Source organism: Cyprinus carpio, chromosome A5 (assembly GCF_018340385.1).
Source record: "Cyprinus carpio isolate SPL01 chromosome A5, ASM1834038v1, whole genome shotgun sequence".
NCBI lineage: Eukaryota > Metazoa > Chordata > Actinopteri > Cypriniformes > Cyprinidae > Cyprinus > Cyprinus carpio.
In genome coordinates this window covers 8,602,965-8,622,794 of record NC_056576.1, presented here as the reverse complement: position 1 = coordinate 8,622,794, position 19,830 = coordinate 8,602,965, and the positions used below count along the sequence as shown (strand labels likewise).

At 36.1% G+C, this 19,830-nt stretch overlaps 1 protein-coding gene across 1 annotated transcript in view; it reads left to right on the top strand.

The window, feature by feature from the left end:
- Positions 1 to 504: 504 nt before the first annotated feature.
- Positions 505 to 19,830, top strand: part of LOC109079125 (nitric oxide synthase, brain-like) — a 45,679-nt gene continuing 26,353 nt past the window's right edge. The window contains exons 1-8 of the mRNA XM_042752931.1: positions 505 to 743; positions 2,748 to 3,476; positions 5,560 to 5,686; positions 13,349 to 13,486; positions 17,280 to 17,425; positions 18,003 to 18,165; positions 18,349 to 18,440; positions 19,595 to 19,736. Of these exons, the coding sequence (XP_042608865.1) occupies positions 2,770 to 3,476; positions 5,560 to 5,686; positions 13,349 to 13,486; positions 17,280 to 17,425; positions 18,003 to 18,165; positions 18,349 to 18,440; positions 19,595 to 19,736 (1,515 nt within the window). The 5' untranslated portion in view covers positions 505 to 743; positions 2,748 to 2,769. The remainder of the gene's footprint in view (positions 744 to 2,747; positions 3,477 to 5,559; positions 5,687 to 13,348; positions 13,487 to 17,279; positions 17,426 to 18,002; positions 18,166 to 18,348; positions 18,441 to 19,594; positions 19,737 to 19,830) is intronic.

Here is a 19,830-nt window from a genome sequence, read left to right as displayed (position 1 = left end):
TCAGCATTGATCAGCACCGACAGGAAACACTGAATTTACTTTACTTAATTTAATTTAACATTTGAAAAAGCTGTAACATGCATGAATTGTCTTTTTCAGGTTAAGGGTAAGTCATGGAGTCATGTAACATTTTGTTGCAATATCTGGTGATTTGTTGGGCTAAATGTTTTTGATGGAATATTACTATATTTAATAATTTCACAAATAAATAATTCAACATGCACGCTGCAGGTTTGAAGCAATAAGAAACACGAAAGCATTCGAAATTTGAAAATGCAATTAATGAACCAATGCAAAAACAAACAAACAAATAAATATAAAAACTGAAACTGATGGTTCCCCTTTGTTTCGAATATGAAAATGTTCATTTCTACTTTAATTTTAGATGGTTTCTATTCTACGCATAATCTTGTTTAATATAAAGATGTGCAAATATCACTCATTCCCATAGATGCCAGAGCTCTGGGGTTGTAAAACCCTCCCATTGAGGGAGGCAGAGCGTCGGGAGGGATGGATGATAGAATGACAGCAGTGCGCGCGGAATAAATGCTCGCGTACAGGAGCGGAGCGGCAGGAGAGCACAGCTTCTCACGCGCTGCCTGTTTATACAGCGGCTCGCTCAGACATGTCACGCGTCTTCTGAGTGGGACACCAGGAGAAAAGTCTCAACCTTCCATCGGAATATTGGCAAGGGGATAACCACACTGTTTGAGGCGATATTTACAGCATTTCAAAGTGGAGAGGTAAGTTGCATTGCTGTTTTTTTTTTTACTATCAAAAGTATATTTTAGCATTCATCATTTCACATGCTTTTGGAAATGCATGCTGTATATAACGACGAGGATTTGTGAAATGAGCATGTGGAGTTACATAGCGCTCAGGAGCAACTGGTGTGTCCTGTTGAACATGCATGCATGCTGCAGGTCAGTGCTTCTGTTAACTCCTGCATACAGACAGTAGTTGATGCACATGTGTTTTTGTTTGTTTTGAAATAGGAATTTCTGTATGTGAAGTTTTTGAGAATTGTCAACGTGTTTTAATCGTTCTACATTAAGAAAATGCAACTTAAACTGGTTTAAAGCATGCACTAGGTGTAATATTTATTCACCCTTTTTTATTTTAATATCTGTAGCCTGCTTAAGATTTATCTAATCATTTTATTCTAATGTTTAACTAATTTCATACTAAATTAAATTAGCGTTATTAAATATAAAATGACCACACAATATGTGTGCAAAACATCTTTTTCTGATAATAATAAAAAAAAGCTTACTTAAAATGTGGGAAATATAATTTCATATCTCTTTGTAAAGCATTCTATTGTAAGAAAAATATCACAAGATTCACCAATACATGTCTGTTTGGAAAAGCAGGAGCTGTTTCTACCTGATCTGACAGATAAATTGCTTTGATCGATGAGGCCATGTTGATTTAGTCATGTGAAATCATATTTTAAATTAATAACACCACTGAAGCACATTTTCACTGCCACCAAAATGTCAATACTGAATGAGGAATGTAGTGTGCCTCTTTAAGAGCTTCGACATGCATAGTCCATAATTTTCTCAATGTGTTTTATTGTATCATTCACAAACAGTTACTCAGTTATTGTAAACAAGACACTAATAGATCATGCTGTGAATATCATGCAGTGCAATTGAAAGTTATTAGCTGTGCCTTTGCTTATTCTTTATTACAAAACAGTCCCTGCAGTTGTAATGATTCTCTCCATGACACTAAATCTGAATTAGTAATGTCGCATTTTGACAGAATTGGACAATAGTTGTTCACACGAGGCCATATGCGTTTCATGCTGCCAAGAAAGGCGAGATGCTGGAGGACTGTAGATTAAAGTGTTTCTTACATGAACGTTTAGTTGAGACTGAGAATGATGCACATGGAGGAAATGCTACTGGCTTGTCAACAGAAAGGAAAAAGTGAATTGAAATCTACATTCAAAGCTTGTACACTGTGATATGAGTCACCACTCAATCATTGAAATTGTTAACAAAAATTTATTGTGAAGGTTTCGACTGAATGACTCTTTTTTACCAATAATGTCTTGCATTCAAAGTCAAGCAATAATTCATCCAAAAAAGAAAAGTCAGTCATTATTTACCCACACTCGTGTAGTTTCAAACCCACATGCTGTTGTTATATTTCACAACAACAACAGAATTTGGAAGAATCTCACAGTATGCTCTGTATGAAGCTGTATGATAGTTTATCTTGTATGAGAAATAACTGACTAATGAACTTTATTCAGATAATCTTCCCCTCAAGTGAGCTTATAATTCAAGAACCTGATCACTGAGTCAGTGATTTAAACCAGATCAGTTTGATTTGTGAACAAATCATTCTGTCTGATTTGTGATTCCAATCAACAGTTCATTGAAAAAGAACTGTTCATTCACAAATCAGACTTTAAAGCCTTGAATATATAGAATGAGACATATGGACTACTTTTATGCTGTTTTTTTGTTTTTGTTCCAGAGAAAAATGACATCATACATGTTTAGAATCAATTATTTTTGGTCAAACTATTCCTGCAAACCAATTTTTACTACTGACGTAGTTAGACTTTATTAATGGTCTGAATATTTTCTTAAATGTCACAGGATGCAGTTAGTAGAATGCAAAGTAAATGTTGCTAGCCAGTATTGTCTTCCATCTCTTCATGTCTTCGCCTGCCTTGGTTGACACATCTGACATGTTGCTCTCCTTTGTCACATTTAACTCAATCGCAGATCTGACGCACAGCAAGACACAATGCAGGAATCTGAGCCCAGCGTGTGTCAGCTGCAGCCCAACATCATCTCAGTGCGCCTCTTCAAAAGAAAGATCGGTGGGCTGGGCTTTCTGGTCAAACAACGTGTGTGCAAGCCGCCCGTCATCATCTCTGACATCATCCGGGGTGGGGCGGCGGAGGAATGTGGGCTGGTCCAAGTCGGCGACATCGTCCTGGCCGTGAATAACAAGCCTTTGGTGGACCTGAGCTACGAACGTGCGCTCGAGACCCTAAAGAACGTGTCGCCCGAGAGCCACGCCGTCCTCATCCTCCGCGGACCCGAGGGCTTTACCACTCACCTGGAGACCACACTGAGCAGTGACGGGAAAACCAAAACAGTTCGGGTCACCAGGCCTGTTATCCCCCCTCAGAGCAGGCCGTGTGAACGATGTTTGCCTCTCAGCCCCAACATGACCAAAGAGCTCAGGGCCATAGAGAACCTGTCCTCTTCCTCTACTCCCAGGAAAGACCCACGGGAGAGCAAACCCCTGATTCCCCTGCTGGCCCAGGACTCTCTGCTCAGAGAAGGAGGCCATTCAGCCCTTCTCCTCAATGGGGTGGAGGAGAACAACGACCTGCTGAAGGAGATCGAGCCAGTGCTGAAGCTCATCAAGAACAGTAAAAAAGAGGTCAATGGAGAAGGTCAGAGAGCCGTAGAGAGGAAGGATGTTGAAGTACAGGTGGAGAGGTGAGTGATGTCTTAGTACAAAACTCCAAAATTATTTCAATACAACTCTCTGCAGTTTCCAACTGAAATAAACACTAATGGCAGTAAAACACCAACAGAGTTTATTAATTTCACACAAATTATGATTTGGAAGGACAAACAATCAATTAATAAAGAGTTATTTTTGTGCAGTTCTTCCCACAATACTGTGTTATGAACACTAAAGGCTTTTACCATAGTGAATTATTAACTAATACAGTTTTACGTCTACATCACATAACCAGCTCCATTTATATGACTTTTCTTTCATGGTAAACTTGCTCAGTAGCTCACCTGGTACAGCCTAGCACTTGCAGTGTGGAGTGTTTAGGTATGAGTCCCGTGAAAAACAAGTCATGATGAATAGCTAAAATGGAATGGTTGCTTCAACAAATGCATTTTATCCCAAATTTATCTAGCTTTTAGGCCTCGGGTTTCCGTTTAGGTGGTATGTTACTTTTAAATGGGATAGATTTACCAAATCCATTTACCAAACTTTAATTTCCAAACTCAACTTAATTTCCAAAGTCAAATTTTTTTTTTTTTTTTAAATAATGAAATTTAAAATATTAATTTATCTTCAAAATATAAGTTTAAATGACACTAAGTGAATAGATTTTCAGCACATCTCATCCTGACGCAAATGGCATCTCAATTTTAATCATTCAAGTTTATGATTTTTCCTGGGCGCATAATAAAATGTATTTAAAATAGTAGATTAACATTGAAGTGTTATCTAGCTTAAAAGGATAGTTCATCCAAAAATGAAAATTCTGTCATTAATTACTCACCCTTGTGTTGTTCCAAACCTGTAAGACATTTTTCATCTTCGGAACACAATTTGAGATATTTTTGATGAAATCTGAGGGCTCTCTGACCCTCCCATAGACAGCAAGGGAACTACCACGGTCAAGGCACAGAAAAGGGTGTGGTGGCAATGTCATCACACCGGATCTGGGTCAGCGCCAGCGTCGCCACATGCTTCCTCCATGGTACTGTCATGAACACGCGTCCACAAGTGACGCAGTAGAGACGAAAATGTAGAATGAAGTCGTTATTTTGGGATTTTTTTTGCACAAAAAAAGTATTCTCATAGCTTTCTAACATTGGACTACTTTGTCAATCATCTTGGTACTTTTCTGTGCCTTGACCATGGTAGTTCCCTTGCTGTCTATGGGAGGGTCAGAGAGCTCTGGGATTTCATCAAAAATATCTTAAATTGTGTTCCGAAGATGAAAAAGGTCTCACGGGTTTGGAACGACATGAGGGTAATTAATGACAGAATTTTTCATTTTTGGGTGAACTGTCCTTTTAAACATGAAGTGTGTAAAAATATTTACTGATTTCAAACAGGTTTCAAGAACACTTCCTTTTTGCCAGCTTGGTCAGTTAAACAGATAGTCCCACCCCAAACTATTGGTTGACTACTAGTTGCTGTTGTCGGACAAGTCTGGATGTTCAAACAAACAGAGCAATGATTAACATTTGAGTGTTTTATTATTTGAAAAAGTACACACCAGATTTATTTTCTGTATTAGAAGAACTAAACCAATTATAATAAGGCTTGGAATATTAATCTGACTGGTGAACAGAGATGGCAGCCTTTCGTCCAAAACAAATCAAGCTTCTCTCACTCTTCTCACATTTGTGATGAATGTGTTACTATGAGTCCCATCAACGTCAGCTAGAAAAAAAATGTTCTGTAAGTGATTTTTTACACTTTTTAATTATAAGTTATACTTCGGATAGCATGGTTTATTGTTTGAGTATCTGGGCACTAGATAAATCTGATTATGCAATAACTTGAGAATGAATATAACTGAGGCACACTGGTAGCCTTGGGACATTAATGTTTCAGAGAAATTGAAGTTAAGCTTTACGGTCCGTATCTGAGGCATGTTTTTATTTATGACAGATTTTTTTTGACCAATTCCTTCAGTTTAGAACATAAATGTAAAAGTTTGCAAAGTAATATACAGAAGACATAAAATAATATAATTGAATGTTTTTGAGTCCTTGTACATACATCTAGACCGCTGATGTTTGAGCTGTTTGTGACTTTCAGAGACCTTGGTGTGGGAAATGGACAGAACGCCCAGCTGGCGTCGGATAACGACAGAGTGTTTGATGACCTCTGGAGAAAGGACAACATGCCTACGGTGCTTAACAACCCTTACTCAGAGAGTGACAAGGTAAAATACAGTCTAAATGGCTTTACATGTGGCTTTGAAGGACTGTGAGTTAGTCAGTAATCTACAGTAGCATTAGTTCTTTTTTTAAAGGTGCTGGTACAGAAATATTGAAGCTGTTCTTTACTGTTAATATGGCCTGATCTGCTCGACAGCTGGCAGATATTCAATGTCCAATTCTTAAAAAGAATTACAGGACATAGTTCCACAATCTTTTTATTTTCTATTTCTTTAGAAGAACTGTACTGAAGTGTAAATTGTACTCGGGTTTTAAAAGCAGTGGTTCTCATGGATCATGAAAAGCAGGGTAAAACTATGATAACTACTACTAATAAAATGCAACTAAATGTATTGGTGTTTATATATGAAAATAAAAATGAAAAACCAAAATAGAAACCAAAACCTCAAACTGTTTTCAACGTTAATAATAGTAATAAAATGTTGCTTGAGCAGCAATTAATAAGCATGTTAGAAAGATTTCTGAATGATCTTGTGACACTGTAGACTGGAGTAATGATGCTGAAAAAGCTTTGCAATTATTTTAATATATTCATTTTTTTTAAATGTTACAATATAATACTATTTCACAGTGTCATTTTAAAGCATTTTAAGTAAAAAAATCCAGCACTGACTTTTTTCGAAAACATCTTACCAACCTCAAACTTTTGAATGCAAGTCAACTTATCACTGCAATTCAAAGTAAATTAGATTTCTGCTGTCCATTAATTACAAAACATGCATTTTCTGTACAGCCTCATATGATTTTACATATATTCTGCATATTGTTTGTGCAATTCATGGTAATGGTAATGAATTTTAATGTTTGGCTGTATGAACAATTTTGTTTAGTTTTGTACAATAGTCTGCATGTAGAATATGGGCCCTGTAGCAAAACAAGTTAAGAACACAAGATTCTAACAACAAAATGATAACAAAACAACAACAAAAAGAATGCTGACTGATCTGAAGACACTATAATGTAACTTAAAGCACGCTTTCCAAAGAACCATATGTAAAACATGAGAACAAATTCAACAAAGAAACTTTAGTTGAGTGGTTTTCAAATTCTAACCTTATATTAACAATAACATTAATACAATACAAAGCACACCTATGAATGAAATGAGCTACAAAATAAGATTTAAGTGCAGTCTGGATGTCAGGTAGTTCAGAATTAATTGCAAGTCTAATATTTCAAGTAGGGCTTACTTGTAAGTAACCATATGAAAGCCTCTCTCTAGTGCCTGTTAGTCACATGGCTTTCTCTGGACCTGCCAGCTCAGTGCTGGTGTAGCTTGTGTTTCTACAGTTCTGGTTGTGGGGGTAGCAGTGCTTACATTTCACATCAGCACATGACTCTCTCATCTGGCCTCTTGTGACGCATTATCCTTCTGAAAGAAACCGGATGGATGGAGGGGATCCAAGAAAGCAGAGGAATGAATGGATGCAGCTGTGTGGTCCAAGACGGAGTTGTTCTCTTTTTCTCTCTCAATGCTTAGTGTAATACAGTGTCTGGTGGATGATTAATCATCAGTGAGTAAGAAGAGGAGGGGGAGAGAGTTCAAGAGAAATACAAAGACAAGAACATTAGACCAAGGCAGCATGTGATTGTTGTGCACAATGTCTGACATTATATGTGTGACAGAAAGATGCAATGACTGTTGAGATGATATATGAACACTTACAGCTTGTCCTAACCAGGGAACAAATTTCCAGCAACAACTACTTTGTCTATTCGCAATAAGTGCAAAGCTGCAACACAGTCACAGCCAAATAAGATGACAACTAATGTACTGTATAATATAGTTGTGGGTGGGGTTACCTAGTATAACATTTGTGATCAACAAAATGTCAAGATTTACATCCAAATTTGTATAAATTGTGCATTAAAGATATTTTTTAAAAGTCCTTACAAACTACATCTTTTGGAGTAGAGCCGAGTCCTTAGATGTGCATCAGCGAACTGCATCCAAGTCTGCTTGAAAAGGTGGTTTGGGGTATTGTTCGCAGTTTGTATGATTTAAACTGAAGACCATTTCCACCACAAAATATAAATGTTAATTGTGACATTTTAACCTCACCATTTTATTCAGATATAAACTCACAATTCTGAGAAGAAACGTCAGAATGGGGAGATACTGTATAAATTCGGAATTAATATCTGAAATTTCTGTGTCACATTATGTCGCAATTCTGAAAAGAAAAAACAAAAGAAAGAAAAAAAAACATGACTGTGAGATAAAACATCACAATTACCTTTTTTATGTTTTATTCTGTGGTGGAAATGGGCTCAGCAGGTCTCAAATGGTCAAAATATTTTTCAGTCAAGTGTGAAAACAGTAGGAGAATAAAGCCAAACCCAATCATATTAGGCAATTTAGAAATCCAGTCACCCTATAGATTTAACCTGTATAGTCAGTTTTCTTGGTTCATGGCTTTTAAAAATTTAAATGAAGACTTCCATTATACGCAATCCCTATATGAAAAATTAATGGAAAAATTCTTTGTTGCTGAAAAGTGGGTGGGCAGTAATGCACTACAGCTAAAGAAAAAAAAACATGCACGGATACACACTACCAAAAATCTTACTGTTTAGACATTGTGTACCACCCAGGCACTTTCAGCGTGCTTTTTATAAACAAACTATGATGCACTAAATCTAATCTTGCATATCATTTAGGACAGATGAATTTTCGACGCTGTATACATTTAAATGTGCAAGTGTTACTTCAATCACGTTGACTTTAAATGGCCAGCCAGATATGACATTATCTGCAAAGGCTAAGGGGAAATAAAACATTCTCTTGCACCTTCAAATCTCCACTTCAGTCTGACAGTTTGAGACCTTGGCTACTCTATAATAACCTGTTATAACAGAAGTATATGTTGACATTTTAGCACTTTTAGCATATTCTCACTGACACACATTGGTGGTTAATGAATTTGCTGGAGCATGCCTATTCTCAACATGCTGTAATATACACAGAATATTCCTGCTGCTGAGATGATGACAAGTGAGTGGTTTTATAAGCTTGCTTTAGACAATTTCAACTTGTTTTACATTTCTATGTCGAGCTGCAAATGCAACAGCTTGTTTTTTTTAAGAAGTGTCTGTACTTTGGAAAGCTAACCTTGCACACACAAGACCGAATGCATGTTTCATTGCTTTAGTAATTTGCAAACCTGCTAAAGCAACCCAGGTGCGATGATTTGAAATCTTTGAGATGATAATAACCTTTCAGTCTGCCTGATGGGGTTGAAGTTTTTTAGAAATGTGCTGAGTTCTCCAAGGCTAACAGCAGCACCCTGCATAATTTAAGCTCTAATAAGGCACATTCAGCCAGTGGAAGTGGTGCGAAGCAGTCGGACAGATGAGCTGCTAACATCATTAAACAATGATGTTGCTGTCTTTGAAGCTCTGCATGAAAAACAAGCAATACAATTAAACCATCTATATTTTTATTAATCTCATGCCCTCATAAGTACAATTATAAAACAGATAGTTCCTCTCTTGGATGCTAATGTCAAAACAGCATTCAACAAAATTATTTATTATTTAAATTATTTATTATATTTATTATTTAATAATTATCATGTTACATGCATATCCATCATTAGCTATTGTGTATAACCTATAATAACCTATAAAATGCTATTATTTACCATGTCAGAGGCTCTATTTTCTAGCAGATGCATGACACTTGATCATCTAAAAATTTATTTACTTACTGAAGTTAGGTTTTACATTTTTATGCATTTGTCAGATGCTTCCATCCAAAGTTACTAAAATTACATTTCAAAATATACATTTGTCTCATTCTTCTTTTTGTTGTTGTTGTTATTACACTTTTAAAGAATAGCCAATATGTAGTATAAATGATAATTTAGAAGTGCTATATTGTGATCACAACTCATGCTCACATTGTAAATATTGATAAATATATTTAGATATTCATAAATTCATGATTGGTGATGCAAACATTTGGTAGGAAATGTATTCTAGTAGTAGATGTAATTTAGTAGGAGAAAAAGTAACAAAGCACAAATTGTGATTTATTGGATGGGAGTTGAGCTACAAATAATGTTTGGTAAATTTTTGTTCAAGCATCAACTGAAAATAGCATAGACTAGCCCAAACGATTGATTATTTGGATTGTAGAATCGATTGGTTCATCAAAATGAGCATAGATTAAAACCAAGAAACTGATATAGTCAAACCATTAGACCAGGGTAGCGCCATATTTAATTTTTTGTCAGGATTGAAAATGAGACAGTTTCGTGGTAGTTCAGCTGTCGAAATGTCTTTTTAAAAAAAACTTTCAGTGGACGAAATTTGCATAAAACAGTTTTGAAAGTTGTGGGTTGTCAAAATGACATGATCTTTGATCTTTAAACAGTGCGTTTTAGTGTAAATACTAAGTTTATCCAGTCTTTGGTTTCATCGGTGTTAAATGCAATATGGCATCTAATCTGATTAAAATCTATAGATTTAGCAACTAGTCTAGCCATAACTAGCAAGTGTCTAGCCATACAGTATTAACTAAATAAACACACCATAAGGTATTTACGCAGACAATTTCCATGACATCCAAAGAGAAACAATCATTTCAGCTTATTAGTCATTCCGGAATGTTTTATTTATTAGCAGCTTGTGAAAATGAGTTTGTCAAATCAGCTCGTGTTACTCTTTTACATAATGAAGCTTGTGTTGATACAGCTGTGGTGAGAAGGATGAGATGTAGACAAAGCAGTTTCCCCCGCAGTGCCCGTTGTCGAGCACTAAGTTGAATAAAGAGGTGCAGCAGCGAAGGTGGGTTCTGGTGGGCTGTGAAAGTTGCGTGAGTGTATCGAGTGCTTGTTTCTGAAGCGCTTCAGTGTGGGTAAGTGGTCTCGAAGTGTAGATGATGTTGCCGATTATTCCACCCCGTTCGTACACGTGGTTGTGTGTGTGTCAGTTGTTGCCCGGGGCGAAGCTGTCATGTACACAGAATCCTTACAAAACCCTTTCAGCTGAAGTTTGCTTTTTTAGTTTAACACCTTTTCTTTCACACAGTCTCCTTGTCGCAGAGTACACTCGTATATGTAAGGGTGTATCATATCTGCTTTTTGTCCTCACATTTCACTTGTGACAAGATGGTTCTTCTCATCCCTTCTGCCTCAGATGTCTCACATGCGTAAACATGAGTGCGGCACATTCCTTGCCAGCCGAGTGCAGCGTGGCGGCTTTGAGATAATAATCGTGTACGTTGCGTGTGTTGTGTAGCCAGAGACAGAGAAGGACTGATCTGTCTTTTGAGGAGAATCAAATCGATTGAGGAGAAGGACGCCCACTATTCTTCTAGGGGACAGCGAACATAATGGGCCAAGGCTGATATTGAAGTTTGCATTCATACCATCAGAAACCTGTGAACTGGGTCTTCATAAGGAATATAATAGCTGCTAGATTGATTTCCATTGGATTAACGATGTCAACCTCTGATACATTTGTACATGTGGCAAATTACAGTCATCTTTTGAATGGCATGTGTATTCTATTTTCTCTGAAAATCAAAGCTCAATTAGAACTTTGCTTAATAGCACTGAGTATCCCATTGACGCCTTTGAGTAAGTCATGTCATTACCTGCTGGTTGTTAAAATAGCTACATAAGAATAAAGAACTTTGCAAAGGAAGTTCATAGCTGTCAACTGACCATTCGCAAATACTCGCCCTCCTTATTTACTGTTGCCATCTCTGACAAACATTCCAACTCTCACACTACACACCATGTTCTCATGCAGTGAAAAATACATTGCAGAGCAAAGAGGAAACTGACAATGCGGTGCAAGACAGAGCAGGTCACTTTTGGTATGAAACAAGGTCTCAGGACTCTTGCCTCTAGCTTTCAAATTTTGTCATTTTTTGTCAAGAAATGTAAACAATAAATACCGTTTTGTGGCTCTTTAATGTGTTGTGACAGATCACTGTATTGCCTCAGTTGAAACACGTGAACCGATTGTCTTTTTATATTTACACTAAGCATGAAATGAACATGAATAAACATCAGAAAATGTTTTCTGTTTTTTTTTTCTACATTGAAAACAGAGTGACGCGCACATATGCATATAAAGCTCCCGATCAGGGTGAAGTTCACGGGATTTTGTCCACAGAATGATAAGAAACACACATTTTAACATTGATTATTTAACACACTCAGTATATTAACTTAAGCACTACAAGCCATGCATACATTGCCGGATATGACAGATTTTCTGGTATGCAAAACAAGTACTTAAAGGGGGTCATCGGATGCCAATGTTGTGATATGATTCTTTTGGGTATTAATGAAAAGTCTATAACATACTTTGGTAGTGTAAAACAACACAGTTTTTACCTTGTCAAAAACAGCTCTGTTCGCAGCAAGCGGTTTTGTTGCATGTTCCTTTAAATGCAAATGAGCTCTGCTGACCCCGCCCTCTCTTTCCGAGCCACTCTTGAGAGAGACTATAAAACTTTAGTTGCATTCAATGTAAAAACGTGCTAACTAGCACATTATTAGGAAAGGCGATTTGCAAATATTAATAAAAAAATAACCTTATACTCACTTCTTCTGTAGGTGAATCATGAATGATTCGAGTGAGCAGCATAGACACATTTAGGTAGATCGGGGGGCACATTCCCTTCAAAAACCAATGTAATCCACCACATCTTTAGCAGCTCAGAAGTTGGGAGTAAAGCCACACTGCACGAGACACACTGCACGATTTTCGGCTGTCCCAGACAAAGATTGGCATCATGAAACAATTTCTGTGATCGTGACTCCTAATCGGTGATCTTATGTTGTACAGTGAGAGAGTTTCAAAGATGGCCGTTGTCACAGTCTTGCGATCAAAGATAGCCTACGATAATTTTCTGGCAGTTTCAGTGTTCATCGCACAGTGTGTTTAGAGTTACGACCCACGTTTACTGACCAACCACTAAAAATGCGACACGAGATCAACGCAACATGGCGCTAAAACATAAAACTGCTTACCTCAAGCTGTTATTTTTTCCAATTTCGTCGCTCCCACTTTTTTTTTTTTTCAGCACATATGAAAACTACAGCTGTCAAAATGTGATTTATTATGCTTGCTTTTTTTTTTTACCACTGGCGCATGCTATTGACGTTTTATTCTTCTATAGAAAACGTGTGTGTCGTAGCCTATGAGTCAATAGGGTGTCATCATCGTACAGTCTACATGAATGTCGTACCAAGTTTATTAGATCCATGTCGCACAGTGTGACCAGCGGTGATCTTATAGGATTGCTAAAACTCATGCAGTGTGTTTAGAAGGCTTAAAAGACGACATCGTGACGACGTCATTTTCACATGAAAGATATTTAACCTCCCTGGAAACTTTCCATTGCCAGTAGGTTATTTATAGTGGAAAAGTGTTCTTTAGATAATTAAACATGTTCTAGAAAAATATTTATTTTAACCTTTTGGAACCATTAAGAGTGTGATAATGAAGGTTAAATGGTCCTGTGTTGATAACCAAATGTCCTTTTTAATTGTTCTTGGAAAACTGTTTGTGAGAATTGTTCCTGTAATTAGGGTACAGGGAGTCATTTTGGATAAAAGTGTTTGCTGATGGACAAATTTGAGGCGAGTTGCTAATAATGAGGTGTAATGTTTGTTCCTCCACAGCCGCAGTCCCATGGGAGAGTTTCCCCCACAAAGACTGTGCAGAATGGAAGTCCAACCAAGTGTCCCAGATTCATGAAAGTGAAGAACTGGGAAACTGGAGCTTTATACAATGATACTTTACATCTCAGCTCCAGCGAGGTATGTTTGATGTTGATTCTTGGTAGGCTTATATCTGTATGAAAACTAACATTTAGTTGAGCGTATAAAGAAAATATCATCTTTGCCATTACTGACACAGCAGAGCTCTTACAAAAAAAATGGTCTTTAAATTTTGTGGTAAATACTTGACATTAAGCTTTAAATTCTTCATATTATGCTCTAAAATTATTTTTTTGAAGTTTTAGATAAAAATTATTAGAGTATGTTTCGCAAGAAAACACTATTTCAGCGTTTAATACTTCAAAAAATTCAAAAAAGTTTCTTTGCAATAATTTAGAAAAATTTACTAGCAATTTAAGTGCATATCGTTTCAATCCTACACAGTTCTTAGTGTAATGTTAAGTAAAAACTTAGTAACTAAGTGTTCCTGTGGCTCAGTGGTAGAGCATTGTGTTAGCAGCACAAAAGGTTGTGGGTTTGATTCCCAGGGGAACACTTGTTAGCCAAAAAAAAAAAGAATGTTAGCCTGAATGCACTGTAAGTCTGCTTTGGGTTAAAAGTGTCTGCTAAATGCATAAAAAAAAAAACAAAATGTAATACTCCAACAGAATTTATTCATCTTAGTCATTGTTAATTTTAACATTTAATAATCATTTTTCAAAGTAATGTTTTATCTTGTTTACATTTGTCGATTGCGCCCCATAACCATGAAATGACAATGAGCAATTGTATTTTTATTTTTATTGACCAACATTAACAGAGATTAGTAATGCTTTAAATTATGTATTGCTCTCTGCTAGTTAATGTTAGCTAATTACTTTATTAATGTTAACAAAACTATTGTAAAGTGTTGCCACATTTTTTTTCTGAATTTGAAATAGTATTGAGGTATCACTTTGTTTTGAATCCAATTTAAGTGTAAGAAAGTAGAAATTAATTTAGATTCAAAGATTTGTCAATCCAAACTTTGAACCAATTGCTTGATGAAGAGAAACTTCTTCTCCTGTCACTTCGTGCTATGTATTTGCATCGTTGAAAGTAATTAAAAAATACATTTTCCATGTACAATTCAAAAAAAAAAAAAAAAAAACCCCCCATGGTTCTAGCTACCATTGTGTTTTTCAGTTTATTTTTTTTTTCAGTTACATTTTTTTAGTCTCTGAAGCAACTTAATATGCAGGAATGGCTCAGTGTCAAAGGTTCATGTTGTGTCGGAATTACCGTAATTACAAAATGACAACTCTGAGATTCCAGTCCTGTTCACAGACACAAAAATGAGTTGTTTCTATAGCAACACTTGTAATGCCAAAATGGATCCAAGTGCAGCTTTGATGGTAATGACCGAAAAATACTACCTTAATTCACTTATTGCAAATAGCCAGGCCGTAAAATGTCATAGCAAACAGAGGTTGCCAACAAAGTAGCTTTATTCTCCCACATCTTTTTTTTTTACACAATACCCCAAAACATTATAGACACAAAAAACATATCTCACAAAAAAAAAATCAAAAAAATATGAGCCATTTTACATGCCAAAAACTCATAATTATGGTCATTTTGACATAATGCAGAACTAGAGCTGACTTCAGCTTGTAGTATTTACTTAAAATTTAGCTGCTCGTATAAAATCCATATGTCATAAATGAGCTGAGGTTTAAAAGTAGCCTTCATCTCTCGATGTAGACATAAGTCTGTATGACAACATATTTGCAAAACTCTCAACATCTCTCTAAATCTGAATCATCCTTCCAAGAGGGGGTAATGAAGTTCTGTGCACTTTCATGAGAGGCTGGCTTTGCATGCTAATTGATGCTAATTACAGATGGTATTATTTATAATATATTACATTCTGAAGGATTTTTGGGTTGCATCTCCAACTCTACAAAATGTGACAGCTGCAAGACTGCATTCACAGTCCCTAATGGTGGGTGAATATGAAGAATCTAATGAACGTCTTTATTTTATTTTTAACACGATTCTTGTGCTGAGCACCATTAGTATAAATGCTTGTTTGGGTAATTAAAGTCACACAGGTGTCCCTGTATATGCTACAGATGGGATACATGGGTAAGATATACTGCGCTGCAATGTATGTAATGTAATGATGTGGAAACAGAGGGTTTGAAGGTGATGTCGATTCTATTATGAGTAGTGAATGGAGTTACTATTCATAATAGAAGATTCAGAAATACTTACAGTATAATAGAAGAATAGAAATAATAGATTTTTTTTTTATTTTGGTTCTGTATTTCAGTAATATTAAGAATAGATCTTATAATATACTATATAAAGGTAAACCTACACTGTAAAACATTGTGGAGTATGCACTATTTTACAAAAACATACTATTTCATATACTTTTTAAAAAGTTTTTTCTACTTTAAAATGGGATAAAATTAAAAAAGGAAATTGTGACTTTTTGTCTCACAGTTCAGATTTTTTCCAATTATGAGTTTATATCTAAATAAAAGATATACATTTAGAATCACAAGATATAACCTCAGAGTTGCAAGAAAGAAGTCAGAAATCCGAGATAAAAAGTCACAATTTTTTTTTTTCTGTGGCGGGAAAAAACAACTGAATTGCAAAATATAAAAGCAAAATTCTTAGAAAGTTATTGTGAAAATAATTTTTTTCTTTGTATTTCTCAATTAGTTTACATATCAGAATTCAGGTTTCCCCCCTCAGAATTACAAGTTTCTATATTTCAAGTCAAATAATTTTTATTATTATAATTAATTGTGAAATTTACAACATTTCTGAGTATAAATTGTGTCTGTAGTTTTTTCAGTGCCATAACTCAACCTTTGTGTTTTGCTTTATGCAATTAATTTTTTGTTAGATACTATACCATGTATTTTGATGCATGTTTTGGTTTAGCTATTTCTTTATTTTGTGTATGACATGAACTCCTCAGTAGAAGAATGAGGGTGTTACAAAGATGGCCAATTAATGAACTCTTTCCTTGAAGGGCCTTTTGTTATTTTTGGCTAGGCTACTCTGAAACTGTTGAAGGTTATGGGTCAGTCATGGTTTAAATGCTTCACCAGACTGAAAGGGCGATTTGGGATATTAAAACAAGCCAGTCCTTAATTAAACAGCACTGTTTTTTTAGCTCTGTCTTTGCCATTCCACCCCTAATCCAGTGAACATATTAGCAGCTACAGAAAGTGACAGTGCACTTCAAATCTAATCTTATTATAGTGACCATATGAGTATTTTCCTCAAGGCGATGAGAGACTTCTTCATTAGTTTTTGAGGAATATGATCATGAAATGCATATACACAAAATTTTCTGAGGCTCTATGTGTTGGCTTCACAGGCCTGCAATAAGATTAGAATTTCTGAGGCTCTGTGTGTTGGCTTCACAGGCCTGCAATAAGATTAGAATATGATAAACAACATTCCCAACTTAAAAGTGTCTTATTTTCCAGCCATCTTGGTAACTTACCCAAGCAGGTATTTTGTCTAGATGAAATTTTTTCATTTACTTTTGAATATAGGCTTTTATACAAGTAAGCTAAAATTGTTAGAGAAAAAAAAATTCGCTACCCCTGAAATTTTATGACATTTTATAATTATGGTGGTGATTAAAGGAAGTACTCAGTGTGTTCACCCAGACATCACTACATTTTTCTGTAAAGACCTTCAGATCTATTACAATGCAGAAATGTTGTCTCAACTTGTGCCTGCTGTTGCAGTTACACTCCCACAGACACAATGTGTGTGAGACGGGCACAATGCTATCCATAGCACATTTCTGTGAGTGATGTAGCATGTTTGGATTTGCACTCTCAGTCGTCTTATTGTGCTAGTTGCTTTTCGTTTGCAGGTGCCGATCTGCACTGAGAGCGTTTGTATAGGCTCTGTTATGGTGCCAAACCAGCACAGTCGCAAACCAGATGAAGTCCGAGGAAAAGAGGAACTGCTAACGCTTGCAACAGATTTCATTGACCAGTACTACACATCAATCAAAAGGCAGGAGAACAACTTAAATCTAATGTACCATATTAAACATCTTTCATCACTGCAAAAATATGAACTACAAAAAGATGGATATATATTGTGGGCTCCTAGGGTGAAATTAGGTTTTAGATAACACAAAACAAAACCAAAACAAAGCAATATATACAAACTTTTAAATAAAAAAAAACTATACATAATTTATTTGAAAAGCAAAACTGTGCCAGAGAGATGACTTTTTAGATTCAAAATGACTTTTTACACACTTTTTAATAAGATTTCATTTTTTTTTCCAGAGAATATATTTTGAGTTCAGCTTATCGCTCCATTTTTTCTTAAACCTAGATTTTTGCTTTAAAACTATTCATTCGAGTAAAAGTACACATCATTTAATATGCAGTATATATTCTCCAAAAAAAAAAAAAAAAAAAAATGAATACCTCAAATTAATTTATGCATGTATTTTTTCTAGACAAAAAAACTGATGTATTTATCTATACAGTATGTTGCAGTATATAACTTCCTTCCCTTCTGATTGCAATCTTTTTTTTTCTAAATGTGCCTTTTATATGTTTGGCTTCTATCTGAACAGATGTGGATCAAAGGCCCATGATGACCGGCTAGAAGAGGTTAAAAAAGAAATAGAAACTTCTGGAACATATCAACTGAAGGACACAGAGCTGATCTACGGGGCCAAACATGCATGGAGAAATGCAGCTCGCTGTGTGGGACGGATTCAGTGGTCCAAACTACAGGTATTGTTTTGCTTTGTTTTTTTTGTAATACAGGATTTTTCTTCCAAAAAGCGTTCCTTCATCGAACCATTCCCTTAATCTTTTTTTAAGAGGTACAACAATATGATGCATATTGAAATGCAGTGATAATGAAAAAAAAAGAAAAAAGAATGTGTCCTAAAAAGTGAATTTCTCTCCTTCGAGGTGTTCGATGCTCGAGACTGCACAACCGCTCATGGAATGTTTAATTACATCTGTAACCACATCAAATATGCCACCAACAAAGGAAACCTCAGGTTAGTGAGGCCTAACTCCTCTCTCTTCCTGTCTTTTTCTGCATCTCCTTTTCCCTGCGACTTGCCTTCTTCCCTGTCAAAGTGAGTGTTCCCATTCTCTCTTTGTCACCTTGTTCCACAGCCCTCAGTACAGCACCTGCCACAGCATTGCCGAGCGCTGACACCGCTGCCATGTTACAAAGCTAATCATACACGACACTTACTCTCTGTTCTGTTTAATTAGCGTCAGTCTAACAGAATGATTAGAGCCTGAGAGAGGGGTGAGGAAAGGGAAAATTAAAACAAGAAGAGAGGAAACGCTTTTATACACTCAAAAGCCCCCGCGCTTGCTTCTTACATCAGCAGGACCTGCCAGAATAAACGTCAGAGGTCTCCTACACTCTTTTTCCGCACATAAGCAAATCAAGGCAACAAGAAAAGCTCCTCAGCGCTTTTTCAAACAGGCTGGTGACCCAAATTTCATCCAGAGTTGTATTTCGAGAGTGACAGGACTTGTTATTTAGATTAGTTGGACTGACACTTTGTGCTCTTAGCTGTTGAACGTCAATGTGATGTGTTTTCAGCAATGAAGCATGATTATGTTTGCTTATGGAACAGATGGGGAAGTTTTATTTCAAAAGCACAATAAATGACAAAAACTGTACTATGTAATTACCAATATTAGGATTGTAATGCTATATAATTGCCATTACTCTGCTTTAAAAAAAAAAAAAAAAAAACACTGGTTAAACCAGTTCTTTAATATCTGTATTGCACTATTTATTAGCATAACATGTTTTATATCAATGGCAGCATTTTACTGAACAAACAATTTTGACCAACCAACAAACTTAATTATCAATATATATTTTCCAGAAGTAAATTACTGTACATTTTTAAGTGTATATATCTTTTGAAAGTTTATTGTGACCTATTAACATGACCTTGAATCTAACAGCGATATATAGATGAAATATAGTACATCCAACTTTATTCACATTAAAACAGTACATGCACATACAGTAAATGTGGTATATATACACTCTAGCAAATCTTGGCTGTGGGATTAAGTCACACAGTTTTGATTTCATGGAGTCTGTAAAACTGCCGTATTAGAGGATTTGAAGTATGAATCCACCAGAGGGATCTCATTACCCCTTGTCTCTGATGTGCAGATCGGCTATTACCATCTTCCCCCAGAGGACAGACGGGAAGCATGACTTCCGGGTGTGGAACAGCCAGTTGATCCGGTACGCAGGCTACAAGCAGCCTGATGGATCAATTCTCGGAGATCCGGCTTCGGTGGAGCTTACAGAGGTGAGATTGCAAAAGCTTCGATTGTCAGAGTCACAGGCATGAAAAAAGCCTCCTACTGACATATTGTCACCAGTACACACAAGAATAAAGAGCC